General features: G+C 39.5%; 2 protein-coding genes across 3 annotated transcripts in view; one reads left to right on the top strand and one right to left on the bottom strand.

Moving 5' to 3' along the window:
* Nucleotides 1–1331, bottom strand: part of CENPP (centromere protein P) — a gene marked incomplete at its 5' end in the record, with an annotated part of 232063 nt that extends 230732 nt beyond the window's left edge. Inside the window, one exon of the mRNA XM_079705975.1 lies at nt 1225–1331. Coding sequence (XP_079562101.1) covers nt 1225–1331 — 107 coding nt within the window. The remainder of the gene's footprint in view (nt 1–1224) is intronic.
* A 1707-nt stretch (nt 1332–3038) lies between these two features.
* Nucleotides 3039–24592, top strand: NOL8 (nucleolar protein 8; the record flags this gene model as incomplete). 2 transcript variants are annotated; one of them, XM_079706298.1, is made up of 16 exons in its annotated part: nt 3039–3192; nt 3905–3967; nt 5350–5428; nt 6816–6951; nt 7469–7532; nt 9134–11043; nt 12319–12432; nt 12910–13032; nt 13319–13409; nt 16228–16366; nt 17022–17099; nt 19656–19927; nt 21459–21585; nt 22158–22228; nt 23354–23433; nt 24137–24592. In XM_079706298.1, the coding sequence occupies 16 exons, from the start codon at nt 3054–3056 to the stop codon at nt 24185–24187; spliced, it is 3537 nt and encodes a 1178-aa protein (XP_079562424.1). In that variant the 3' UTR covers nt 24188–24592. The 2 variants fall into 2 exon arrangements, with proteins under 2 accessions (XP_079562424.1, XP_079562425.1); XM_079706299.1 differs by lacking the exon at nt 12319–12432 and having other exon boundaries at nt 3054–3192.
* Between the last annotated feature and the right edge of the window lie 632 nt (nt 24593–25224).

The raw sequence follows: 25224 nt of genomic DNA, 5'->3' as shown, positions 1-25224 counted from the left end.
GAGGAACATATTTGTTCCCTATTCACCTACTTCCCTCTCTCTTTTACTAGTTACAGCTTCCTCTACCTTCATGATCCCTTCCAACATGCATGCAAACATTTTCTTTAGAACTCCTCCTTCCCAATTTCAACCTACTCTTGTCCAGTTAGCTCAGGAAAATCTTATTCTCTCTGCATCTATGTCAAATTAGAATTGACTAAAAAATGAAAACAGTTTCTGCTTTTCAAGCAGCTTGCAAGCTTGAGACAATAGGTACATAATTAACTCATGGACCCCTTCTCTCCTTCTCCAGTAAGCAAAGTGCCTGGGCTTTGAAGTTTGATTTTTGGGTTCCAATCCAGCTCTAACACTTACCTTCTCTGAGACTTCAGGCAAGCAACTTAATTTCTCTGAGCCTCAGTTTCCTAACTCTAAAACGGGGTTAACAACAGCACCTAACTCAGAGGACTGTCGTAGGTATTAAAAAGAGATGATGCACATAAAGACGTTTGCATCTCTCAGTCTAGCACTTAGTAAGTAATCGACAGACCGTGGCTATTGGTAGTAACAAAGACGTTATGATGCCACCCCTCTATGGTTGATGGCACTCCTCAGTTATTTCTATCTGTTAGTGCATATGGCTCTTTTCGCCTTTAAACAGGGAGTTCCCCCACTTCCTTTACAGGGATGCTTCTCCTCCTGCAGTATATGACAATCACCTTCGCAGCTTCTGCCAAATTCCCCTATAGACTACATTGCCTACTCTTCTTTATATCAACTTACTCTTTTACCTAAATTATTTCTCAAAGGAAATTTCGTATCACTACCGTAAGCGAAGAATCAGTATCACTTGCCACAGTTAGGTGACTCATAAAAACAAATACCATGAAACCAGAGTTTTTAAATTCCAACTAGATACTGCTGCCCACTAAAGGCAAGATTGCTAAGGAGATAAGCAAGACTTTCACCTTGATAGTTACTAGCACGAGAAGAGAACACCTTGAAATGAAATGAAACACCTTAAATGAAAACACCTTCCCCATGAGTGTGATTAAATCAGTTAATATATGGTAATACGTTTACAACGGGGTCCACGCGTGTACTCATCACTCTCAGCCCTGTTGGAACAGACAGATAACGAGTTCCCGCCCACGTCTGGTGCTCGGGAAAAGTCTGTGGGGCGGTCCGGGGCGCCTGGAGTAGAGATCTTCACCCTTCCCACTGGGCCTGAGAAAGGCCACGTACCGAACTCGGGAGGTGTCTTCTCCGGGCGCCGGCGGCTCCGCGCACGCTCGCCTCAAAGCAGTGATCTCGGCTTCCAAAGCGCGAGCCTCAGCCAGCTGAGAATCCATAGGGTCGCGCTGACGGGAAGCTGCCGAACAGAAGCCCGCCACGTCCTGCTCTTCAAGCCTCGCGCGCTGCTGGCGTGAACCATCCCGGAACTCGGCGGGGGAGGCAGGGGAATGACGCGCGATTCCCGAGCCTATAACCCGCGCTCGCAAGCATCCCAGGCTCATTGCCATCCCTGCTTACTTTTTCACAGCTGTCCCCCAGCAGTCCCTACGCTTCAAGAGGTTGACTCCCTCGAACCCAAAGGTCGAGGGCATACCTACCCTCCCCGACCTGGTGGCGCCTTGGAGCAACCAGAACGACTAAGTCACAGAAGAGGTTCCGGAAGCACTTATGGTGGGGAGTCTCTTTATTTTTCTTCCCCTCCCTCACTTCCGCCAACCATATCCAGGAGAGCACAAGGTGATAACCCTCTACAGTTTGAATTAGGGAATTTTAGTCTGGGGTCTTTCGCGGACTTTGAGACAGAGAACGGAGGGATCGCGGTCTCCCAGAAGCCTGGAAACGAAATAAAGAGCACTGGGGAACTGAGAGTGGTAGTGGAACCTTAGGATGCTGGGTTGGAAATCTAGTAGGAAGTAAGAGAGGCAACACCTGTTGGGACACGTGACTAGAAGTTACGGCCCTAAACTGCGCGGGATGTAAAAAACGAAGTGGTGAGGAGTGGGTTTGGGGCATGGGATGTGCCGAGGCCAACTGGCCTACCTTCTCCATTCTCGTCTTTGAGTCTGCTCAGAGGAAGAAGGCTAGGGTGGGTAGGTTGGGGGCGGAGGAAGCTACCAGGAAGATGTAGGCCGTGGCTCACGCCTAGATCAGGAGCGATGCTCAGGGCTTTTGGCGCTGTTTTGGGGTCGCGCGTGGGAGGAGTCTGGGAGCTGAGCGCCAGGCGGGTGCTAAATGAGATTAGAGATCTCATGAAAAGCTGCAAATCTCAGTACCTCTGGAAGAGTTTTCCCGAGTCCCTTCTAATCCAACAATCTCCCTAGTGTAAAGAATTACAGGTTCTGAAATTAGATTTGGGTTATAATCTTGGCTTCACCGCTAATTCTCTGAATGGCATTGGGAAAGTGACTTAACCTCTCCTGCTAATCTGAAAAAAGATGCCTGCAAACTATTTTGTACAACGCTGGCACATAGTGTTTTTTAAAAAGTCTATATTAGCTATGATATCAGTTGCTCTTTTTATGCCTTAACAGCACTTTGTAGATATTTCTGTTGTGACATAGTATTGCAATTGCTGCATTTGCTTACTTCTTATGTGACTGTGAGGAGCTTGAGGATTGAGAGCTTTTTATCTTTTCGTGTGCTAACCTGTCCCATCCCATTTCTGTCAGCGTTTGTCAAAGTGAATGAATAAAGGAAAAACACCTAACAATATGGATAAGTAAAATCGGGAGGAGTAGAGTGTAATATTGTGGTCATTTAAAGGGAAAGTATGTGCCTGTACCTGTGTCTGTGTGTAGAGGTACTGTTCCAAAATGCATTCATGAAGAACGTGGATGTAGGCCTTGAACAGAGTCTCCGGAGATAAAATTTGGAGCAATACAATAGGAAGTGAAACACAGCTCCAGGCAACTAGTTTGCCATAGAAGGTTCAGGGAAAGGAGTTGAGGGTTTTTGTTTGTTTTGTTTTGTTTAGATTTGAGAGGATTTAAGGGAAAGAGCTCTTCTCTGTAGATAATTATTTTTTCCACTAGAAATACTTGAGTGTATGCCCAGCCTTGATGAAAGCCAACAGAGAAACGAAGCGCCTTTTTGTGGGTGGCCTTGGCCAGAATATTTCTGAGGCAGACCTACAAAATCAGTTCAGCAGATTTGGAGAAGTTTCTGATGTGGAAATCATCACTCGGAAAGATGACCAAGGTAAATTTATAGTTCTTCATGGGTAGTTAAAGGCAAATATAACTGAAGTCAAGTATCACAAAATAAAGGAACCCAAGAGATGAATGTTAGCCCTGAACACTGAAAGTGATATGTATCTCATTACATGATATTGTTGTAGTAACCCCCCACCCCCATCCCTCCCCCTCCTATGCTCCGGAGGTGTTATGTGTGACCTGGAACTTGCCCAGAATTACGTTTCTGAAATCAAAAATTTCTAAATTCCCAAACATCCGGTTTTTGTTTTTTTTTTTTGGGGGGGGGGGGTTGGCCATACAGCTTGCTGGGATCTTAGTTCTCCAACCAGAGATTGAACCCAGACCCTCAGCAGTGAAAGCGGGGAGTCCTAACCACTGGACTGCCAGGGAATTTCCAAACATCCAATTTCTGAAACATGTAGCTTTCAGTTTTCAGAGCTAAAATTCTAATAATTAGTAGGGTCCTGTTAAGTAGAATATCACTAACATACAAACATGCAAAGTGTTTCCTTAACTGAGTACTTAACATTTTTCTCTTACATATTAGATAATCATGCTTTTAAAAAAATGCAATCTTTGTATCCAATGATAAATAAACAAGGTTTTCCTTTGAAAGAGTAAGTTTCTAAGAGCTCTTCTTTAAATTTAGAAACTTAATAATTTTTACATTGTTCTCTGGGTACAAATTTAATTTTTTTTTTTTTTTTTTTTTTTAGGAAACCCACAGAAAGTCTTTGCATATGTCAACATCAGAGTAGCAGAAGCAGACCTGAAAAAATGTAATGAATGTTTTCTATACTATTTACCAGTCCATGTCACCATGTAATTTGGAATAGCTTTCGTTCTAAGTCTAAACATCCACCTTTAACTCATCCTGAGGGTCAACCACGATCAAGAGAGTTTCCATATCCTACAATTCAGGAGGTTTAGGTTCATTCCATAGTGAATGACATACGGTAGCACATTGCCAGTGAGTTTGCTCAAAAATGGCATTCTCAAATATTGTGGATAAGGGACCACACTTTAATAGAAACTGCCTGTTACACATATCCCACTGGATATTATGAAATACCCACCTCCCCAGTGTGTTCATTTCTCAGGCAACTAATTCTTCTTATTAAATGCTGTTAGGAGAGGGGTTTAGAATATGCCCTTATTAGATCATATCCTTGAAATTATGAAACCTCCATCGATAAGTTTAGTAAAGCTGAGGGCCACCTGTGACCTTCAATGAATAAAGAGGGGGAGATAATTCATACTTCCACCGATGTAGTAATGCATTCTAATTATTTGAAGACTGAAAAGTCAAAAGACACTGAGCGGGAAACATGCTAATAGAGAAGGAGGGCCATTGGCCTTTTGTAATTTCATTTGCAAAAAATTGATTCGTTCAGTTAGGAAATAGATATGACAAATATGTTGCAGTTAAGAACACATCAGTTCTGCTTTGTGACCTAGCAGTTTATTTAAACTAGAAGACCCGGTTTGCTTATCTGATGTATGACCAAGATACTGCTTATCTCATAATATTACTGTGAAGATTAAGTTGAATAATATCTTTGTGCTTAGCATAGTACCTACCTCATAGAAATTTCTGTTAGTGGTAATTATTAAGGAAGCTGATAGCAGATGTTGAGAAAAATCAACTACTAGGGCACAGTAGTTTAAACACAGTTTAGTTGCTTGCAGCTAATATGTTTGCAAGTTTCACAGTGATAATTAGTATGAGGTGATAAATAAAAGTGAGGTGCTGCAGGATTCCAGTGTCCTCTGATTCACTCTAAGAAAATTACATTAATGTTTTATAGTTTTAGTGTGGGAAATAACAATGAAATGTTAAATAAATACCAGCCATTTGCCACAGATTCCTGGCATTACTTTATAAACAAATGACAAATTTTGCTTTATGGTTTACACATTTGCCTCATTCAAATCTTTCAATTACATGGGGAAGTAGGGAGTGTAAGGATCTAATAAGTGGTCAAGATGAGAATGGGACCTAAGCCTTCTCCTTCCAGGTCTCATTTTCTTTATTCTATTTCCTCTGTGTCTTTGTGATAAGCAGGTTTTCTTTTTTTGGTACTAACTAATTAGTAAAAGCACATGCTGAAATATATTTTTGCATTGCCATGTACTTGGGTACTGATTCTTTGCTTTATAGGTATGTCTGTTTTAAATAAAACAAAATGGAAAGGTGGAACTCTACAAATTCAGCTAGCAAAGGAAAGTTTTTTACACAGGTAAGATTTGCTCTACATGATTTGACCCAATGTTTTTTATATTGTAAGTGGTTTTATATGTTTACTTAATTGATTTGAAACTATCAAATAATGTATTATTACAGTTTTAGCAAATATATGCATTACAAGTAGAGCTAAAATCCTTCTTAACTGTGACTCCCTGTGACCCCAGACCCCACCAAAGAAGATACTGTAATGCTCCTATATACATATATTTTAACCCATAAAAATATATACTTATTTCAGCTTTTTAAACACAACCTTTTGTGATGATGTAGGTCTTCCCCCTTCTTGTAATGACTGTTTAGTACTATTTTAGAAAATGGCTGTGCCACAGTGTAGTTAGTCAATGCCCACTCATAGACATTTAGACCATTTCCACTTCCTCTTGATAAGAGAAGACTCTTGAGGATGGTCCCTCTGGGGTTTATGTCAACAAAAGGAGTTGCTATGTCATATAGTTAAGCACTTTTAAAATTTTAATAGTACCAAATTGCTTAAGTTGACTTTAGGCTGTTAATGAAAGTGTCATACAAAAACATAAAGGTAATAGGAAATCCCTGTATGAGAGGCATAAGATTAATTATGCATGTGATTTAAGAACAAGGCAATGTAAAAACTATTAAAGCATTTTAAATCCTAAAAGTATTCTTAGGGAGAAAAGATTGTATGAGATTGGGTGCTTCCAAAATAGGAGATATTTTAGGAATGTACAGATGGAGTGACCAAGAGCGTTTTAAGATTGTTCTGGGCCAAAGAAATGCCACAAGGAAAAATAAGGTCTAAACTAAGTTTTGAGGGAGTGGTCTGGTGACGAAGGTGAGAATTTGATTTTGTTCTTCAGCTGGGGGCCTCTGTGAACAGGGTGGTGATGAGATTTTCATTCAGCAGCACTTTGCTGCCTGTTATATGCAGGAACCGGGGCCCTAGTCCTGAGCAGGTGAGCACACAGTGCTGCTGCCTTGGAGTATCTATGCAGTTGTGCCTGGGGAGCATGAATCTTGGGAGTTGGAATATAAGGGCGACAGACCAGGGGCAAAGAGGCCAATGAGAATTGGTCAACACAGTTGACCAGGCCTGTATAAGGTGGCGGAGTTTGAATTGGAAGGTTGCGTTGGCGTTCTGCATTCTCTTTGTTGTGAGAGTAGAAATATTCAAGACTTAGCATATTAGGCTCTGAAAGACACCTCTTCCTCATAAGGAAGAGTGAAAAGATTAAGGATAGATAAAATGCCAAAAGTACATAAGTTGAAAGGGAAAAACTGAGAGACCCTAAATGATCTCTATAAAGTTAAACAGCTTTACAGTATTAAAAAACAAAACAGAAGCACTGTTAATAGTGTGGTTAGTTATTTTAACTCTTATTTATATTTTCTGTTGGATTCAGATTGGCCCAGGAGAGAAAAGAAGCAAAAGCAGAGAAAGGAAAATCAACAACAAGCAACACCAACTTGTTAGAAAAGATGGGAGTGGTGGATTTCCATGTGAAAGCTGTGCCAGGGACAGAAGTACCAGGGCACAAAGTGAGTCTCCTCTGGTAGCCTGAGTAGCTCAGGAACCAATTCCTGAGACCAGGTGACCATGAGCATCATGTTTTAAAGCAACTGCTTTTTTCTCTTGCTTTGAAGCAGTTAACATAGATAGTGCTTTATGGTCTTCAAATGCATTTACAATTCTTGGGAAAGCACAGTTTTCCCCCGTTTTAGAAAGGGAAATCAAAACCCAAGTGGAGGCAAGTCTCCCAGGGGGCATAGGTGGTGAGGAGTGCAGGCAGGTCCCACGTTTGCCTTTTTAATGGCTGTTACTTGTGTAACATCCTACATGGTTTATATGGGATCGATAACTGCCCCAATTTTCCTTCTTTCTTTTTCCTTTCCTGATACACTTTTTTTGAGCACTCGTGTTTCATTATCAGAAAACTAAACCCAACAGTAATCGTGGTCCACTATGAGTTCAAATATTTTTAAGTGACATTTATGCAGTGTGATTAATCTTTTCCATTTGTGACAAGTATAGTAAATGTATTTTTTTTTCTTTTAGAATTGGGTTGTGAGTAAATTTGGAAGAGTCCTACCTGTCCTTCACCTAAAGAATCAACATAAACGTAAAATATCCTTAGCAATTGACCTTTCAGAGAAATGATTGTTTACTACGATGTGGATATTTGCAAAAGTTTACTTCATGCCTTTAGAATTTCACTGCCTCTGTCAGTAAATCTTTAGATGTTTGTGTAACAGTTTTTATGTTCCCAATTTCTAAGTAAGGTAAGACTCACCTACCTACATGTATGAAACAATTAGAGGATAATGAGAGAATGTAATTAGGTTTTATGCAAGTGATACAAATGATGATTGTTAAAGAAGCACGTTGACTTACTAATTTATACCTCATTCTTCTTGTTTGACATGGATTCAAAGCCATTGCCAAAGGAGCTAAAGAAGGACAAGGGAACACAGCACAATCATTAAAGAAGGCTTTAGAGGAAGTAGGATAAGTTTCACATTAATAGGAAAGAAATAGGAAGGAGTCTAGGAGAGAGGAAAATAGTAGGTAGAAATGTGTAGACAGGCAGAAGAATGGTGGATGGAGAAATAGTATGGAACCCAGTATGAGCAAATTCAGATGCCCATTCCCCTGAGGAAATGAGGTCAGATTGTCTAAGACCTTGAATTCCTAGTGTCATGGACTTCTGGGCAGAGGACTTCTGTATTCTTTTAGCTCTAACCCTGTGTGTCATGGGAAGCAGAAGCAATTTCAGGTATTTCGAACAGAGGTGTGTCCTCACTGTTCACGGCTATTGAGGCCCCTGGAGCCCTGGCCACAGCTGCTGGTTCTGCTGTCCCTGCCAGTGGCACTAAAGTCAGGGAAATACTTCTTTTCTTCTTCACCTTCCAGCTTCCCACCAATGGTACCACTGACAGCAAAGAGGAGGATTTGGAAGGGCAGTGTAAAGCCAAGAGACAATAGACACTGTTTGGCACACCTCACATATAATTGTCCATGTATTCAGTAGTTACTAAATGAACAAAGGGACTTTTCAGTAGTGATAGATTAAAGCAACTTATACTTGTCTATTCATATGTTTTAGGAAATCAGCAAATGCCAGCTGTCACTACAGCACAGTGACATTAACTAGAATCTTTCTGGACAATGTCAGCAACAAAGACCTGATAAAGAATTATTAGCCTTCTAAGAAAGACCTACAAAATGCAGAGAGAGTAAAATGTGAAATGGATGTCATTGAGCTGAGAGAATCAGATCTAGGATGAGCCAGCATTGAGAAGACAGGAATGGCCAAAAAGTTTGAGAATCTTTGAGTCTTAAGTTTGAGATACCAACACTTAGTATCTAGCTGTGCCCCCTCTGGGTTCCTCTCTATACTCCGCTTTATGGTATTAGCTCAGTGGATAGACTTCTCAGATTTACAGAAAAGTCTTGTGACCTCTTGTACCTAGAATATAATCTGAATCAGTTTGCTGTGATATACACATGCAGCCCAAGTAATTTCTGCCAATTAATAGTGATGGTTCTTGTTTTTCACTCTCGACATGCCATGGACATGTCAGTTCCAAAGACCCTGCATCACCTAATTAAGTCCTTATTTTGTTTAATAGGAAACTGAGGGTAAGATGAGTCAATGACTTGCTCAAGATTAAACAGTATTCTTTTTGCTTTACCAGTTTGATAGGTTTTTCTAAAACCTAGTGCCTTTGTTTTCTTCCTTGACTGTTGGTGACATCATAAAGTATGATCCCTCAAAATACTGCCACAACCTAAAGAAAATAGGGGAGGATTTCACACATGCTATCCCTATATCCAGCCTCACTTGGGAATTGGAAGGAGGGAATGATCCTGTGAGTAAGAAACGACGAGGAGAATTCTCTGACTTTCACAGCCCTGCCAAGAAGATAATAAAAGTGCAGAAGAATGAGGGTTCCACTGCATCTCTGGCTTTGAGACCAAAACCTAGTAGCATAATGGAGAGTCCACATTTAATACAACAGCAGGCTGCACAAAATACACCTCATAATTCCATTACTCCTAAATCACCCTGTGTACCTGATTCTGATAGTCAGAAACTTAAAAATGTAGTTTTTCAGACTTCTGACTTAGAAATTACCAAAAAGAGAAATAGCATGTCTGATGATGATATTGATTCTGAAGATGAATTAAGACTAATGATTGCAAGAGAGGAAAACCTAGAGAAAACTACATGGTCCTCAATAAATGGATCGGAAAATGATCCCTTTGAAGTTGTAAGAGATGATTTTAAATCACATTTTCACAAATTTCATACTTCAACAGGTTTAGGCATCAAAAATAATGTCTTTTGCCTCAGTAGTGAAGATAATGTTATGGGAAATGATTGTGACTCTGATTCAGGAGATACAGATGAAATCATTGCAATGAAAAAAAATTCTGATAAGATCAAAAACAGTGTAGAATTTTCACAAACAGAAAAGTCTATGCACAAGAAAACTTATTTGAAAAATAGAAAAAGATGTGATCTTTCTGTTGATTGTATTAAAGTACAAAAAAGAAAAAGCAAAGAGATAGCCCTCAGTCACAGAATTAAGCCTCTTAGTTGTGAATCTCCGACTGAGTCCAGTAGCAGTGAAGATGCTGATACTGTATCAGAATCAACCGAGTCTGAAGGAGATAAGGAGTATAACATCATGATGAAAACCTGTCTCCATATGAATCTCACTTTAGCTGATTTGGAACAGTTGGCTGGCAGTAACCAGGAGGCGCCAAAAGAAGATACTGAGAGCAATGGCCGGAAAACCACTGCCAAGTCTGACAGGGCCTCCAAGAGCCACAGAACTCCAGGTGGCCTCCACAGAGGCCAACAGTGTATTCATCCTGAGGAGATTGTGGCTTCCCTTTTAGAAGGAAAAGAGAACCCACATGGAAAACAGGAACCAACGGAAAATACCTTAAAGCCAAAATTCCAGGCTTTCAAGGGAGTAGGCTGTCTCTATGGAAAGGAATCAGTGAAAGAATCCTTGAAAGAGAGTGTTGCCTCTAACAGTATTAATAAAGATCATAAATCCTTGAAACTTGAGGATCCCAGGAGCATGTCCATGAAAAAATGGTCCTTGTATGCTAATGGCCCATCAAGTAAACTGACTCTTTTCCAACATGCAAAGAAGGCAAATGACTCAAACCAAATTCAGCCTCAAAAGAGACAGTCTACTTTTGAGAGCCAGGCTCACAAGGTGGTATTCCCTAGCAGTTCAGAAAAGAGAAATGAAAATCCTATTTCTAGTCTATTGCCACTGAAAGATAAGAAATCTTTGAGTCTTAGTGCCAAGACTCCCAGGAGAGACTTTGATGAAGACTGTTGCCACGGGACTGGAAATTCAGGAGAGAGCTCCGAAAAGAGGCCTGATCTGTGCAGCCGCAAGGCCCCTGAGAAATCACCAGAGGTCTCCTCCAGGAGAGACCCTCAGGGAAGCAAAACTGACTTCCCACTTTCTGTTAATGGTTCATCAGATGTTAATGCTAAGGATAAGCACGCTGAAGATAATCAGAAGCGTTTGGCAGCCTTAGAGGCAAGGCAGAAAGCCAAAGAAGTACAGAAGAAGTTGGTTCACAATGCTCTGGCAAATTTGGTGAGTATATTTTCAGTCTAGGGGTTTAACAAGAACTCGTTTCCAAGTCCAACCTTTCTTTCCCACGAAGGTAAGCAGGCTCCTTTAGAGCTGAATGTTTGTGTTTTGTGTCCTTGTATCTTTAGTATATCCGGATATCACTTTAGAAGCTGTAACTGATACAGTTAAGTGATATGTCCTAATATGTCTGAATTTACATATAAATCACTTGCCAAGTGATTCATATCTTACCAAGATTTACTGTAATGAGTCTTTATTCATTCTTTGAACAATTGTTAACTACCTATGAAATTCCAGGCCTTCACAGCAAGTGCCAGATTTACAGAGAGGATCACTGTTAGGTGGTTGGTATTGGCTTACAGTGTGGTGGACAGAAGGTCACAGTTCAGTTCCATGGGATGAGAAAGAAGTGCGCCTGTGTGCTCTGACAGCACACTGATACCAATTTGTTAGCAGTGGTGGGGCAGAGGGGGGTGGGGAGCCGGCGCTTCCTCAGCTGAACTGAGTCCAGTGTGAAAGGATCAGTGGGAATTGGTCTGGCAGAGGTAAAAGGGTACAAAGAGAGAGGAAAGGCATTCCAAGATAAAGGAACAGTTTGTACAAAAGTGAATATTTACAATCAGTGTGATTAAATATATAGAGTACAAGATGGTGAGAAATGAGATGAGAGAGAGAAGTAGGGGTGAGGTGTGAAGAGGCTACAGGGGTTGGACTTTATTCTCAAGGCTGTGAAAAGTCTAAAGAACTTGAAGCAAGGGAATGGAGATTAGTTGTGTATATATTAGAACAGGAGTTGGCAAACTAGAGCTCACAAGCCACTAGCCCATGGCCCATTTTGGAAGAGCCTCCAAGCTAAGAATGGTTTCTACATTTTTAAAGGGTTTAAAAAAGAAGAAGAAGAGAGAACCAAAACTATATGTGGCTTGCAAAGCCTAAAATATTTACTCTCTGGCTCTTGACAGAAAAAGTTTGCCAACTTCTGTTTGGGAAAGATGGTTCAGGACATGATGAGAACAACAAATCAAATGGGACAGACAGCCTTTGGGAGGTCTTGAGCCAGAACCAAGGCAGTGACAGTGGGAATATATTTTTAAAATAGCAAGACGGTCCAACTGATGGGACTTGGTGATAAACTGGAAATGGAGAGAAAGAGAAGTTTCTATCTTGGGATGATGGCAGCATTCACTAGATAAGAAAATAGGGTCAGAAATAGACTTGCTAGGGGAAGGAGATGAGGGGTTGTCTTAAGGGTAATGCTTTTGATGCCCACTCTAGGATGGTTATTCAGAGGACAAGCCAACGCACATCATCTTTGGTTCCGACAGTGAAAGTGAAACAGAGGAGACATCCACTCAGGAGCAAAACCATCCAGGAGAGGAACCAGTAAAAGTAAGAAATTGAGGGTGGGCATTCCTATACTTTTGCAGATCCATTTCTGCATGTTGCATACCAAGACTTGCACACAAATGCTGGGCTCAACGTAAAATCCTCTGGGAGCCACAATGAAACCCAAGGCTCCCCTGACCATCACGCATGGATACCACAGGGGCCTTAGAGATTTTCTCCCACATAAATCTATCCTCCACATCATCTGCAAAGTGACATCAATATTAGTGAAACCCTGCAGAAGGTGTTCACACATTTAATAACTCCCCCCATTCCAGGCTGCATTAGGAGCCTCTGGATTTAGTGACCCAAGGGGCCAAGTAGATACCACTGAGTCAGAAGTTTCCATTCTAACCACCATCCAGTCTTTCCTGGGAGATGCATCTGGGTTGTTCCATACATGTGAGGAGGAAGATTACAAAATGAAGGAAATACTGTCTTGGTTATTAATAAATGTTTCTGTCTTTACCTATGTAACAGGAGTCCATGGGTGGAGCCTCTGGGAAGCTCTTTGACAGCAGCGATGATGAGGAATCTGGTTCCGAAGATGACAGTAACAGGTTCAGAATTAAACCTCAGTTTGAGGGCAGAGCTGGACAGAAGGTTAGTGAAGACTGAAAATAATAAAACTTGCAACATGTCCTTATTTTTCGACATAGTCCTTAAATCTAGGTTAGTGCAGGCAGACCTTGACCCACACTCCAGTGTTAAGGTGTTTATTTTGATAGTGAGTCCTCCATGACCCTCTCTGATTGGTTCATGGGTAGGTGAGGTTATGCAAACATTAATGTAGTGAATTTCATGGCATGGAGGTATACTTGGAAGGTCTTGTTTATAAGTAATTTCTTGGGAATATGGCTGTCAGTTGTCTTTGTGTTTTGTCTTATAGCTCATGGATTTGCAGTCTCACTTTGGCACTGATGACAGATTTCGCATGGACTCCCGATTTCTAGAAAGTGATAGTGAAGAGGAACAGGAAGGTAACTGCCTTATTGTCCAAACAAACAGTCCTGATGTCAGAGCTGGGGGACCTTGAGAAGTCATGTAGTCTAGCTTCTTCACTTAACACATAGAGAAGCTCTGTACCCCAAGACACTGAATTGTGGAGCTTGTAATCCAATAGTTAGCTTACTCGATACTTCTTGAGTTTGTTTGTACATATTAATTTATTTATAAAATTTTAATTACCTGAAGCTGCCAGAAAAGATGGGAATAGTTAGCATCCACCAAAGATACCATCTTCCATCATCCTGTCCCTGGCATTAGAGAGAAGGCAAGGACCCTACCTGGCAGTAGATAGGTCCTGGTGAGGCTGTGGAAGACAGTTACATCACGCTCGGCTTACTTAAAGGAAACGTTTGTCTTCCTTCCAGCGTGCGTGCTGGGTGCAGGTTTTTAAAAACAATGTACCATTGAATGTCACTCTACGTAAATTCATCCCATGTGAATATATCTAACAGCAGTGATGCTACCAGAAGCATCCTGATTCTGCTCTTACTTCCTATACTATTTTCCACACCAGTGGTTCCAAACTTTCTCTACAAGATCTTCTCCTCTTATCCTTTGCCAAAGACCTTACCTCCTACCTCCTACCATCCTCACTTGAGGATGGCCACCTCAAGTGAGCTCCCTGCTTTCCTTTCCAATCTCAGAACTACTCTGTCCGTACTTTCTTCCTCTTCGTGAGTTAATCTAATCTGCATCTTAATCTTCCTCATTCCTACCTCGTGTTAACCTCCTTTCTTATGTGCATCTTCATACTTTCCCTTTCTTCTGTCTCTTCCCTCTTTCTACAGACATAGGTCTCATAGGTTCAAAAAGCCATTTCTTCAACCCTGCCAGTCTTCAAGTTGCCACTCCCATCTTTTTTCAGTTCTAAACCTGAAATGAAAAAATAAATTGCACCTAATTTAGAAGCAGTTGGCTTTTTATTGAAAATACGACCTCTGGAAATGATGCTCTTGATTCTTTGAGGTGATTATTGTGTAGATTGTACACTTCTGAAAGCAAGTGTTCAGAGAGTAAGTTCTCCAGGATCCACAGCAAATTATGTGTCAGAGCTTCTCACTCAAAATTCCATGTTGAAAACAGGAATGGACAGAACCTTGGGAATAGCCTAGAAGCTATACGTAGAGTTTGCTTTCTAACTTCTGCCACTTTTGTCTGTCTCTTTACAACTCTTTAGTATGCGTTCCCTGCACATACTAACTGGTTCACCAGATTCAGTGGCACCTTCCCAAGCTTCTTCAGCCTGCCTGTAGCATTTGTCACTGTTGATCCTCCTTCTTGAACTGTTCTCTTCCCTTTGCTTCCATTGCACTATAACGTCCTTATTTTCTTCTTAATTCTTGGTTCCTAATTTTCGCTTTGCCTTTAGATATGTAAAGGTTCTGTAAGTCCCTGTGGCTTTAACCTTCTTTTGTGTGTGAATATTTTCCAAATCTGGGTCATCTTTGCCCCTATTCTGCTGAGCTCCCAATTACTCTTTTCTCAATGCCTGATGGATATTTCTCACAGGCGTCCCTGAACGTGTGTTAAAATGCAGCAAATCCCAAACTGAATCTCTCAGGTGCTCTGGACCCTTCTGTTTCTGTTGATGGTACTTCCATTCTTAGGGCAGTCAGACATAGAATCTCTGTCTTTTATTTCTTTCCTTCCCAACTTTTGAAGCTGAATTTTTTGTGAGTTGCACAAAGACTGTCCTGCAGGTAAGCAGCCTACAAATACCTTGCAGCCAGTCTACAAATACCTTGAGCCCTTTCTAGCATTGTGTTCTATTTCCTAATGGTCAATATTAGGGTAAAATTGAAAGTACCATTTTTTGAAGTCAAAAATTGTTGAATATTAGCAGTTTCATATGGTTTAACCTAATGCAGTGTAAACTCTTTGAACTTTCTTATTTCAATGTATGTGTTCATTTTTTCCCTTGCCTGGCATGCTCTCCTCCCTCCTCAGGGGATCTACTTGTCTTTCCTACCTTAGACTCCACCTGGTTTATAAAATATTTCTTAATCCAATTGAACATAATATTTACCTCTTTTGAACCCTTAGACACTTTTGGGTCATCTCTATAGAGAACTATTCAAATCAGCATTTTATTCTGTTTATTTCTGTTACTTGGTTGTTTATATCCTGCAGTAATTTGAAAAGGTCTTTAAGGCTTACTTAGACTTCTTTTGTATTTCTATCTATAATCCAAACTAGCTGTTAAATGTTTAACTTTGTTCTCTGATATTTGTCTGTTTCTAGTAGCTAAGGATAACAAGCTTCTAGGCTTCCACAGTGCCCTGTGTGTAGGCTTTCTTCCTGCAATATTTATTACTGAATCTAAAGGCTAAAGTAACTGTCTACTAACATCATATTAATAGTCAGTAAAATTAGCATCTTTCACTATCTTTCATTTTTAGATTTACATGTAATTTAGATTAATTTTTAGAAAGTTAAAAAATCAAAGAATCTCTAATCACTTTAGTTTTATAATTAGTATCTTGCTCTATTACATTTGTCAATCTTTACCTTAAAAACTTTTAGACTTGCCACTGAAAGCCATTAAATTCAGATTTCATTTTTATAATTACAAACAGAAATGGGAATTTTGTTTGCTGGTCATGCAGTTTCTAGATTCACTATGACATTGGGGAACTTGGGGATAGGGGGGTTAGCAAAACAAGGTTTAACTTTTCTTCTTCATATCTTAATGTGCTTTGCACATGTTTACGTGCTTCATAAATATTTGATTATTGAGACTTCTCAAGTTATGTTTGCCAAGAGATGACTAATTATCCTCTTCCCTCTAAGAAATAAATGAAAAGAAAACTGCTGAGGAAGAAGAGCTTGCTGCAGAAAAGTTGAAAGCCCTGAATGTTGTGCAGAGTGTTTTGCACATCAACTTAAGCAGTTCTACAAGCAAAGGATCAGTAGCTGCTAAGAAATTTAAGTATGGTTTATGTTTCATCCCATTCTGCCCTCTTTTCCTTTGCCATAAAACGAGGCCATTTTAAACTTCCTGGGGAGAGCAGTTAGCAACATGTATCAGACCCTTAAAATTTTACTTACCTTGACCTAGTGATTCACTTCAAGAAACTAATCTTAAATTATTTCTGTATTTATTATTAGTAAAAAAAAAACTGGACAACTGTTTAAATATTAATAAATGTAACTGTTTACTATGGAAAATTTCTAGCATATAACTTAGAGAGACTAGTGTAATGAAACCCCTGTGTACCATCACCCAGCTTCTACAATCACCAACATGTGACCAGTTTTCTCTTTGATACCTTTACTCACTTCCCCCTACTTCCCTCACTGAAATATTTTATGCAAATCCCAATAGCATATCATTTTATCCATATATATTTTAGTATGTTTAAAATAATATTAAACATTTTTAAAGATCCAGGACAAGTCAAAATGAGATAGTTTAAAATATGATTGCTTCTAAGGAGCTCCTAATACACTTCTTTGATATTATGTGCCTTTTTCTTGCTCAAAAAATGGAATTGCCCTGGTATTGCATTATAATTTGCTATTAGTTTTTTGCATTAATGTTCTGAATTGTCTCTTCCAACTTATCACTCTCCTTTCTTTAATAGGGACATCATACGTTATGATCCAACAAGGCATGACCATGCCACTTATGAAAGAAAAGGAGATGATAAACCAAAAGAAAGGTATATTAAGCTACTACTTTTAGTAGCAGGTTCATATGAATTAATCTCATTTCAGACAGTGAGAAAAGTAGATAGTAACCAATATCACATCCATTGGTCCCCATTGTATTTAGTTTAAGAACAGGGAAGGGGGAAGAGAGGAATTATTGATGTGGTGGAGAGTCTTACTTATGACAAAGGACTCATGCATAGAAATGATGATATGTGCCCCTTCTCTAGTAGGTGTCTTCTACTTACATTAGTTTCCTGTGGCTTCTGTAACAGATTGGTGACTTAAAACCACAAAAATTTTTCTCACAGTTCTGGAGGCTAGGAGTCTGAAATCCAGATTATTGGAAGAGCTGTGTTCCCTCTGGAGATTCAGGGGGAAAAAAACTCCATTTCGTGCCTCTCTCTTAGCTTCAGGTGACTGCCAGCAATCTGTGGTATTCCTTGGCTTGTGACTATATTATTCCAGTCTCTGCCTCCATCTTCATGTGGGCTTCTCATTTCTATTTGTCTCTCATCTTTGTGTCTGTTATAAGGACACTTGTGATTCCATTTAGAGTCTGCCTGGATAATCTCATCATTGCAAAATCCCTAACTTTATTACAAAGACCTTTTTTTCAAAATAAGGAAATATTCACACATTCCAGGAATTAGGGCCCGGACATATCTTTCTGGAGGCAACCATTCTATCCACTGCACTACTCTAGTGTGGTAGGAGTGTCTATTTCTTATAGATATGCTGTCATTTTGATAAATATGGCAAATATATGGAGCAACCAGTAACTGCCTGATTTCATTTCTTGATTTTCCTGCTATTTAAAATCACTGAAGGCACTGTGGTATCCTGAATTAGATCCTGGCACAAAAAAGACACTTGTAGAGAAACTGGTGGATTGGGAACAGAGTCTATGTTTAGTTAATAGTAGTGTACCAGTGTTAATCTTTTAGTTTTGACAATTGTATCATGTCTACGTAAGATGCTACCTTGAGGGGAAACTAGGTGAAGGTTATTTGGGAACACTGTTTACAGTTTTTCTATAAATCTAAAATTATTCCAAAATTAAAGGTTTCTTTTAAAAAGAATCGCATACCAGACCAAAGTAGAACTAACATAAACATTCCCTGCAATGTAGGATTCCACATTGCAATGTGATTCTGGGTAGTCTCTGGAGAGGTTGCAGTCAAAATGTTCCTTGGGGCTTCAGTCTCCGAAGGCCTGCCTAAGCCTCGTGATGTACTTCCAAGATATCTCACTCACATAGCCATTAGCCAGTTACCTTGTTGGCTTCTCCATTAGGCTGCTTAAGTGCTCTCATAACACTGACCCAAAAGAGACATAGAAGGAGGAAGCCACAGTGTATTTTATGACATAGTCTTAGAAGTCACACAGTGACACATCTGCCTTATTCAATTTTCTTGAAATAAGTCACTAAATCCAACCCATACTTTTATAGGGGAAGGGGAGATTAAGCACTCCTTCCTGAAGAGAGAGGCATTGAGGAATTTGTGGACATATTTTAAACTACCACAACCTGTCCTCTGGTCAAAAATTGTTTTATATTCCTACCATATGCAGAACATGCTCAACCCTGCTGTAGACTCCCCAGAAGTCTCACCTTTTTATAGTGTCAGTTCAAAATCTAGGATGTTGGGCTTCCCTAGTGGCGCAGTGGTTGAGAGTCCGTCTGCCGATGCAGGGGACACGGGTTCGTGCCCCGGTCCGGGAAGATCCCACATGCTGTGGAGTGGCTAGGCCCGTGAGCCATGGCCGCTGGGTCTGCGCGTCCAGAGCCTGTGCTCCGCAACGGAAGAGGCCACAACAGTGAGAGGCCCGCATACCACAAAAAAATTAAAAAGTTTCTCTCTGTAAGATAGTCTCCACCAATAAGATGATCATTTAGGACGTTATTATTTTAGGTAATATAGTTAGAATATTTGGCCTAGTAAATAGAGTAGACTCTAATAGAAAAGAGGATTTTAATCTTTTACTAGCTAAAAACTCAATATTGGAGACTGCCATGTAACTCTGGTTTAAGATCAAAGAGAAAAACATATTCCTAAATATAGAGCAGGTTGATGGTAATATAAAAATTTCATTCCCAGACTAGATTTAGCACATTTATAAGGCATTTCTAAAACAGAATTATGAATAAATCCTTTAATGCCAGTGTCATAAAACTCATAGAATTTTAGAATTTGAAAAAGTCTTATAAGTCATGTGGTTTAACATAGTTCATTTTACAAATGAGGATACTGAGGCCCATTGCAGTTAAGTGATTTTCTTACTCATAGCTAATATCTTAGGTGTGACTTCTGAAATGTAGTTCAGAGGATAAGAGATAGGAGAATATGATTCTTGTTTAATACTTGGAGCTGTTTGAATTAGTTTTGTCTATAAAAAGCTTTTTGGTTAAGGTTCTGCCTTTATGAGTTTTATATGTAGATCCTCTTGGTTGTTGAAAGGATGGGACTAAAGTTATCCAAGGTGTTTTTCTTTCCTGATTTCTGGAAATTTTCCAAAAATTGACTTTCTTTGTGATGCACATATCTCTATATATGTCAATGCAGTAAAGCAAAACGAAAGAAGAAAAGGGAGGAAGCTGAGAAGCTACCTGAGGTATCTAAAGAAATGTACTATAACATTGCTACGGATTTAAAACAAATGTTCCAAACTACAAAAGATACCATTGAAAAGGAAGACAACACACCCTGGAATGAGGACTCTGATGGAGAGAAAGCCGAAGTAGTCCAGGACCCTACAGCTCTGATGACTGGGGATGAACAGCCCACCGGGTTCACATTCTCCTTTTTTGATTCACACACTAAAAATGTAAAGGAAGGTACATTTCTTTTTTAAACGTTTTCATTTAAAGCGGTTTGAACTTAATTGATTGAATCTACTGTAACTGTAATGATTTAACATTAGCTGAAGAACGGATTCTTTTTTCCATCTGTATAAACAGTATTACAGTATTGCAGTCAGCATTACATGGCCATAAATGTACTGTGCCTAGAGCTGTGTTTAACACAGTAAGAAATTGTTCTTGCATTTGGAAGCAAACTTCTAGATAGCTGCCATATGAAGGGAAGCCAGAGAATAATGTGCAGCATCCCTTCTAATGCTGAGTAGAAATAGTCATGAAGAAATATAAGAAGTCATATATTTAAATAGCTTTGTATCTTAGATGCAGTTGGAGAAGCCATGACTTCAGGAAAACCAGTGCTATATGGTAGGGAAAGGGAAGAAATAGGTAACCCTTGCTCTATACAAATATGCTATCTCATCAATACACCAGCTGTTTCAAACTTTATCCTTGGAGATTTGCCAGAACCTAGAGAAAAGTATCAGCACCAGTATAAATAATTTGGCATTCCATTTCAGGAGGTTTACCTCTGAAGTCCTACATAGTCTAAAAGTTAAAAACACCTATTCCTTAGGAAGTTGCTCCTCACCTATTATTTAAGATGAAGTGTAGCTTTTCTGGAAGTTCATTGTAAAAAAGCAAGATATACCTATACAGGAGAATACATGCACAGCTAACAATAAGCTCTACTTTAAAGATCACAAGTTAAAGTAGTATCCATGTGTTTAGCAGGAGAGTATTAAATGCCAGCTTTGTAGTGCTCCAGAGAGAGGTCTAGCAATCTAGTAGTTTTTCCAAAATTGTTCTAAATAAGACACAATATATCATTGCTCTGCTTACTTCATTCTCTTGCCTGTGTTGTCCATTTGAGTACCAAGGTCAGTCCTAAACTGTTGAACAGAGTTGATATGATATAGATACTGTCTTTAATTCTTCTAACTTTGAGAGCCAAGTGTGAGAAAGTGGCCTTGAAATGAGTACTAAGACACCTCAGCAACCTGGGAGCTGTGTTTTGTGTACTTAGGAAATTATGAGGACTTGTGAGGTGATCACCCACATCTTATAGCAGAAGCTTTTTCAGCAGTTTTAGAAAGAGGTTTTGGGAATTGAAAATATAAAGATATGTTCCTTTTCTCATTTATGAATAAGCAGGAAGGCAACCTGGTTTCACTGCATCATGTTACAGTTTAGGCTTCTCATGCTAGCACAGGTGCCATGCTTTTTTTTTTTCTTTTAAATTGCGTTGCTCATTTATAAACCTTTAGTTTGTATATCTTTTTATAGTGTTACTATATTCCTTATCAGATCACCCTAGCAATGCCCAAAAATATGATAATAGCTTCTCTCAATATTTGAAAATCTAAAAAGATACTACATATTTTGAATTAATGATTAAGATATTTGAAATTTAGAAATATGAGCGCATGGTGAAAGTAAATTAGTGTGTCCACAAATAATCGGTCGTTAGGTTACAATTGTGTTATCTTTCATTGTCATGACGATATAGAGACCTATAGAGTTGAGGCAGTGAAACCTGGGAAGATTGCCTGGCAGGGAGACCCTCGTTTCCAAGACAGCAGTTCAGAAGAGGAAGATGTTACTGAAGAAACAGATGACAAAAAGCCCAGCCCTGGGTAAGTAATGTGTTTCTGTCCAGGTTTATTTCATAATTCATAAAATCTGAGTTAGACATGCTTTAGAAATGTTATAGAAGTATCTAAGCTTAGCTTCTCAAGACAATTTTCTTTTTTTGGCTCCTTCAGAGAGTTCTGTAGCCTTTTTGTAATTGGGAGCATGTTTCCTTTTCCTTGAAACTTGGGTAGACTGGGTGGGGGATATGACGTGCATGGGGAAGAAAACCTGCCACTGAAGTCCTTGATCTGGAAAGAGTATGCTTCAGCTCGTTGGCTGCTACCCCATGGGAAACGCTGGCAAATTGGGTAGCAATGCTGGGGTGAGAATATCAACAATCTACACAGGGAAGATAGAGCTTGTACTTAAGTAAGTCTTTGTTACCAAAGTTTCAGGTAGAAGAGAAGAATGTTGAATAGAGAAAGGGTGGTATCACTTTAACTCAGGAAAGAAAAAGGAGCAAAACACAAAGCACATATATTTAAGGAATAGTTCATTTATACTTACAGTGTAAACATTTCTTAAATATTGAAATTAAGTGGCCAATTCTCTCTCTCTTTCTCTCTCACTTCAGAGAAGTATCATTACCTGAGAAAGAGACCACTAGATATTTCTTTTTCTCTAAGAATGATGAGAGACTTCATGGTAAGTCTATTTTTTGATTAAATGGTATAGAACAGGTAATAGTACAGCTCTCACCATAGCGCATTCTGATATACTAACATGCATCCAAGTAAGAACTGATTGGGAAAAATTCTGACCCTTTGCAGTGTCATGTGCTTTAGCCCCCTCTGTTAGACAGATGCATGTTGACTTGCAAAGCTCTGGAAAACTGAAAGCTCCCACTCGCCACCTCCCTCACTTGTTCACTAACCTCAACAAGGGCTTGTTTTGTTCCAGGGGTTTGCTGAGATACTAGACATACAAAACTCCTAAGTCTTTAGTACCCTAAAAAGTTCACATGAACTATCTCAATATCTTGTAATAACCTATAATGGAAAAGAATCTGAAAAAGAATATATATGTATAACTGAATCACTTTGCTGTACACTTGAAACTAACAACATTGTGAATTAACTATACTTCAGTAAAAAAATAGAAAAAAAAGTTCACATGAAAACTCTGAGGCTGTTGATGAACTCATTTCTTTTTTTTTTTTTAATGTATTTTATTTATTTATTTTTGGCTGCATTGGGTCTTTGTTGCTGTGTGCGGGCTTTCTCTAGTTGCGGTGAGCGGGGGCTACTCTTCGTTGCAGTACATGGGCTTCTCATTGCAGTGGCTTCTCTTGTTGCAGAGCACTGGCTCTAGGCGCATGGGCTTCAGTAGTTGTCGCATGCGGGCTCAGTAGTTGTGGCTCACAGGCTTTAGAGCACAGGCTTAGTAGTTGTGGTGCACAGGCTTAGTTTCTCCTTGGCATGTGGGATCTTCCTGGACCAGGGCTCAAACCTGTGTCCGCTGCATTGGCAGGCAGATTCTTAACCACTGTGCCACCAGGGAAGGCCCAATGAACTCATTTCTTAAGCCTAACACAAACAGAAACCAAGTTACATAATAGTAAGTGGTTTATAAACAGTAAAATCCTAGCAGTTCTACATTTTCATTTTGTAAAGAAAACAAGATATTTTTGAAAATTAGCATAAATCGGCTGGGGGGGTGGGGGGGAAATGGTCTTAACTAGAATTGAAGACCTTGATAATGCCAGCACTAGAATATTGTCTGTTTTAATATTAATGGGCTGTCTTGTCCTTCTTTATTTTCCCCTTTTAGGTTCTGACTTATTCTGGAGAGGAGTGGGAAGTAATATTAGCAGGAATTCTTGGGAGGCCAGAACAAACAGCTTGCGTATGGTGAGTAGTTGTATCTTCATATTCATTGTCTCCATATTAATTAAAAAGATATGGTGGGGCTTCCCTGGTGGTGCAGTGGTTGAGAGTCCACCTGCCAATGCGGGGGACATGGGTTCGTGCCCCGGTCCTGGAGGATCCCACATGTCACGGAGCAGCTGGGCCCGTGAGCCATGGCCGCTGAGCCTGCGCGTCAGGAGCCTGTGCTCCGCGACGGGAGAGGCCACAACAGTGAGAGGCCCACATACCGCAAAAAAAAAAAAATATATATGGTGTTATCTTTGTGTTAATATTTGCCTGGTGTAAGAATATAGGAGGGCATGAAACTTAAGATAACTGAGAACATGACTTAAATGCTCAGAATTATAGTGCTGGAAGAGAAGTTTTAAGTTGTTTAATTCATTCAACCCATGGTGCAGTAAGGAGACTGAAGAGTGGCCCCACTGAGTGACTGGAATGAGTTCTGGCCATGCTTATTAAGTAGCAGGAAATCATAAGACTTTTGAAAGACTGAATTACAGTTTCCATTGTAAACACTTAAAGCCAAAAGTTTGAATATCCCCTGTACATTCCAAGTGAGCACTTCCAAAATGGCTTCTACAACCCTGACACTGAATAACCTAAATTTTACTTTATAGTTCCTAAACACCTTGGAAAGTATTTACCGCTATTTTTAACAAAGGCTTTCGGTTTTATGTTTTTCTAGGACTGTCGGAAGAAACATAAAGATGCCAAAAGGAGAGTGAAACCAAAATAATAATGTCATCATTAGTTTTGATACTGAATGTGAACAAGGCTCACCTGTGGAAATTAGAGTGATCTAGAAAATAAGTTTAGCTGACAAAGAAGAATTCAGAGTGAAAGAATATTCAAAATCTTATCTGATGGATATCATTCTGGTTGCTTTCTTTTTCTGTAGATTTCCTCTTCATTTGTTCCTAATTACTTCAGATAATTAACCTGAACATTTATTTTAATGAAGCACAAGATAGTCCCTCAAAATACTTTTCGTATATAATCTCTTTGCCCTCCATCTTCAATAACTAATGGCTATCTTCTGACACAAGGTTTACATAAAGCCTTTTAAAATATATGGATCAGAGCACTTGTATTTTCCAAGTTACGTTTCATGTGAATTATACTTGAAATATTTCTGATTGTATCAAATACACCTTACCTCCATCTTGTGGTTTTTGTTTAAGAGGTTGAAAACAAATCAGCCTTGAGTTCTGTACTTGTGTCCTGGTGAATAAGCTAACTGAAATGCAGGATATTTCAGACCAGCATCATGGGAGAGTTCTGTGAGGACCAGAAAAGGATGCCAAATGCAGAGTTTTCCTGTCCTTGGCCTCCATGAATTGAGGCCAAAATTCTAACTCTCAAAATTCTAATTAGACTAGAGGCTTTTGAAAAATCCAAGTGTCTGAAAGATATGTAGTCTCAGTTAGGAGTCAGGACCCTGGGTCCAGATAGGGAAGCAGATTTAATACCTCATTAAATCAATGTGGCTAGGATTCAAGACAGATAAGCCTCTATCAAACTGGGCTCTGTACAAAATTATGCTATATATAAAGTCCCAAGGGATTATCATTGAGCCATACTGTGTATATCTGAAATTAAGTATTTATTGATTTACATCTTGATCAAATATAAACTCTTTGAGGGCTGGGATATCACCTGGTTTGTTAACGGTTACGTCCACACTGCCTAGAACTGTGTCTAGCACTAAGTGGATGCTTAGTAAACAGGGTCCAGGGAACTAAGTAGCTGAAAAGTCATTAGAGATCCCTGTGT

This window comes from Hyperoodon ampullatus, assembly GCF_949752795.1.
Source record: "Hyperoodon ampullatus genome assembly, chromosome: 6".
NCBI lineage: Eukaryota > Metazoa > Chordata > Mammalia > Artiodactyla > Ziphiidae > Hyperoodon > Hyperoodon ampullatus.
Note: the sequence above shows the minus strand (reverse complement) of the source record. Positions and strands in the feature narration are given on the sequence as shown.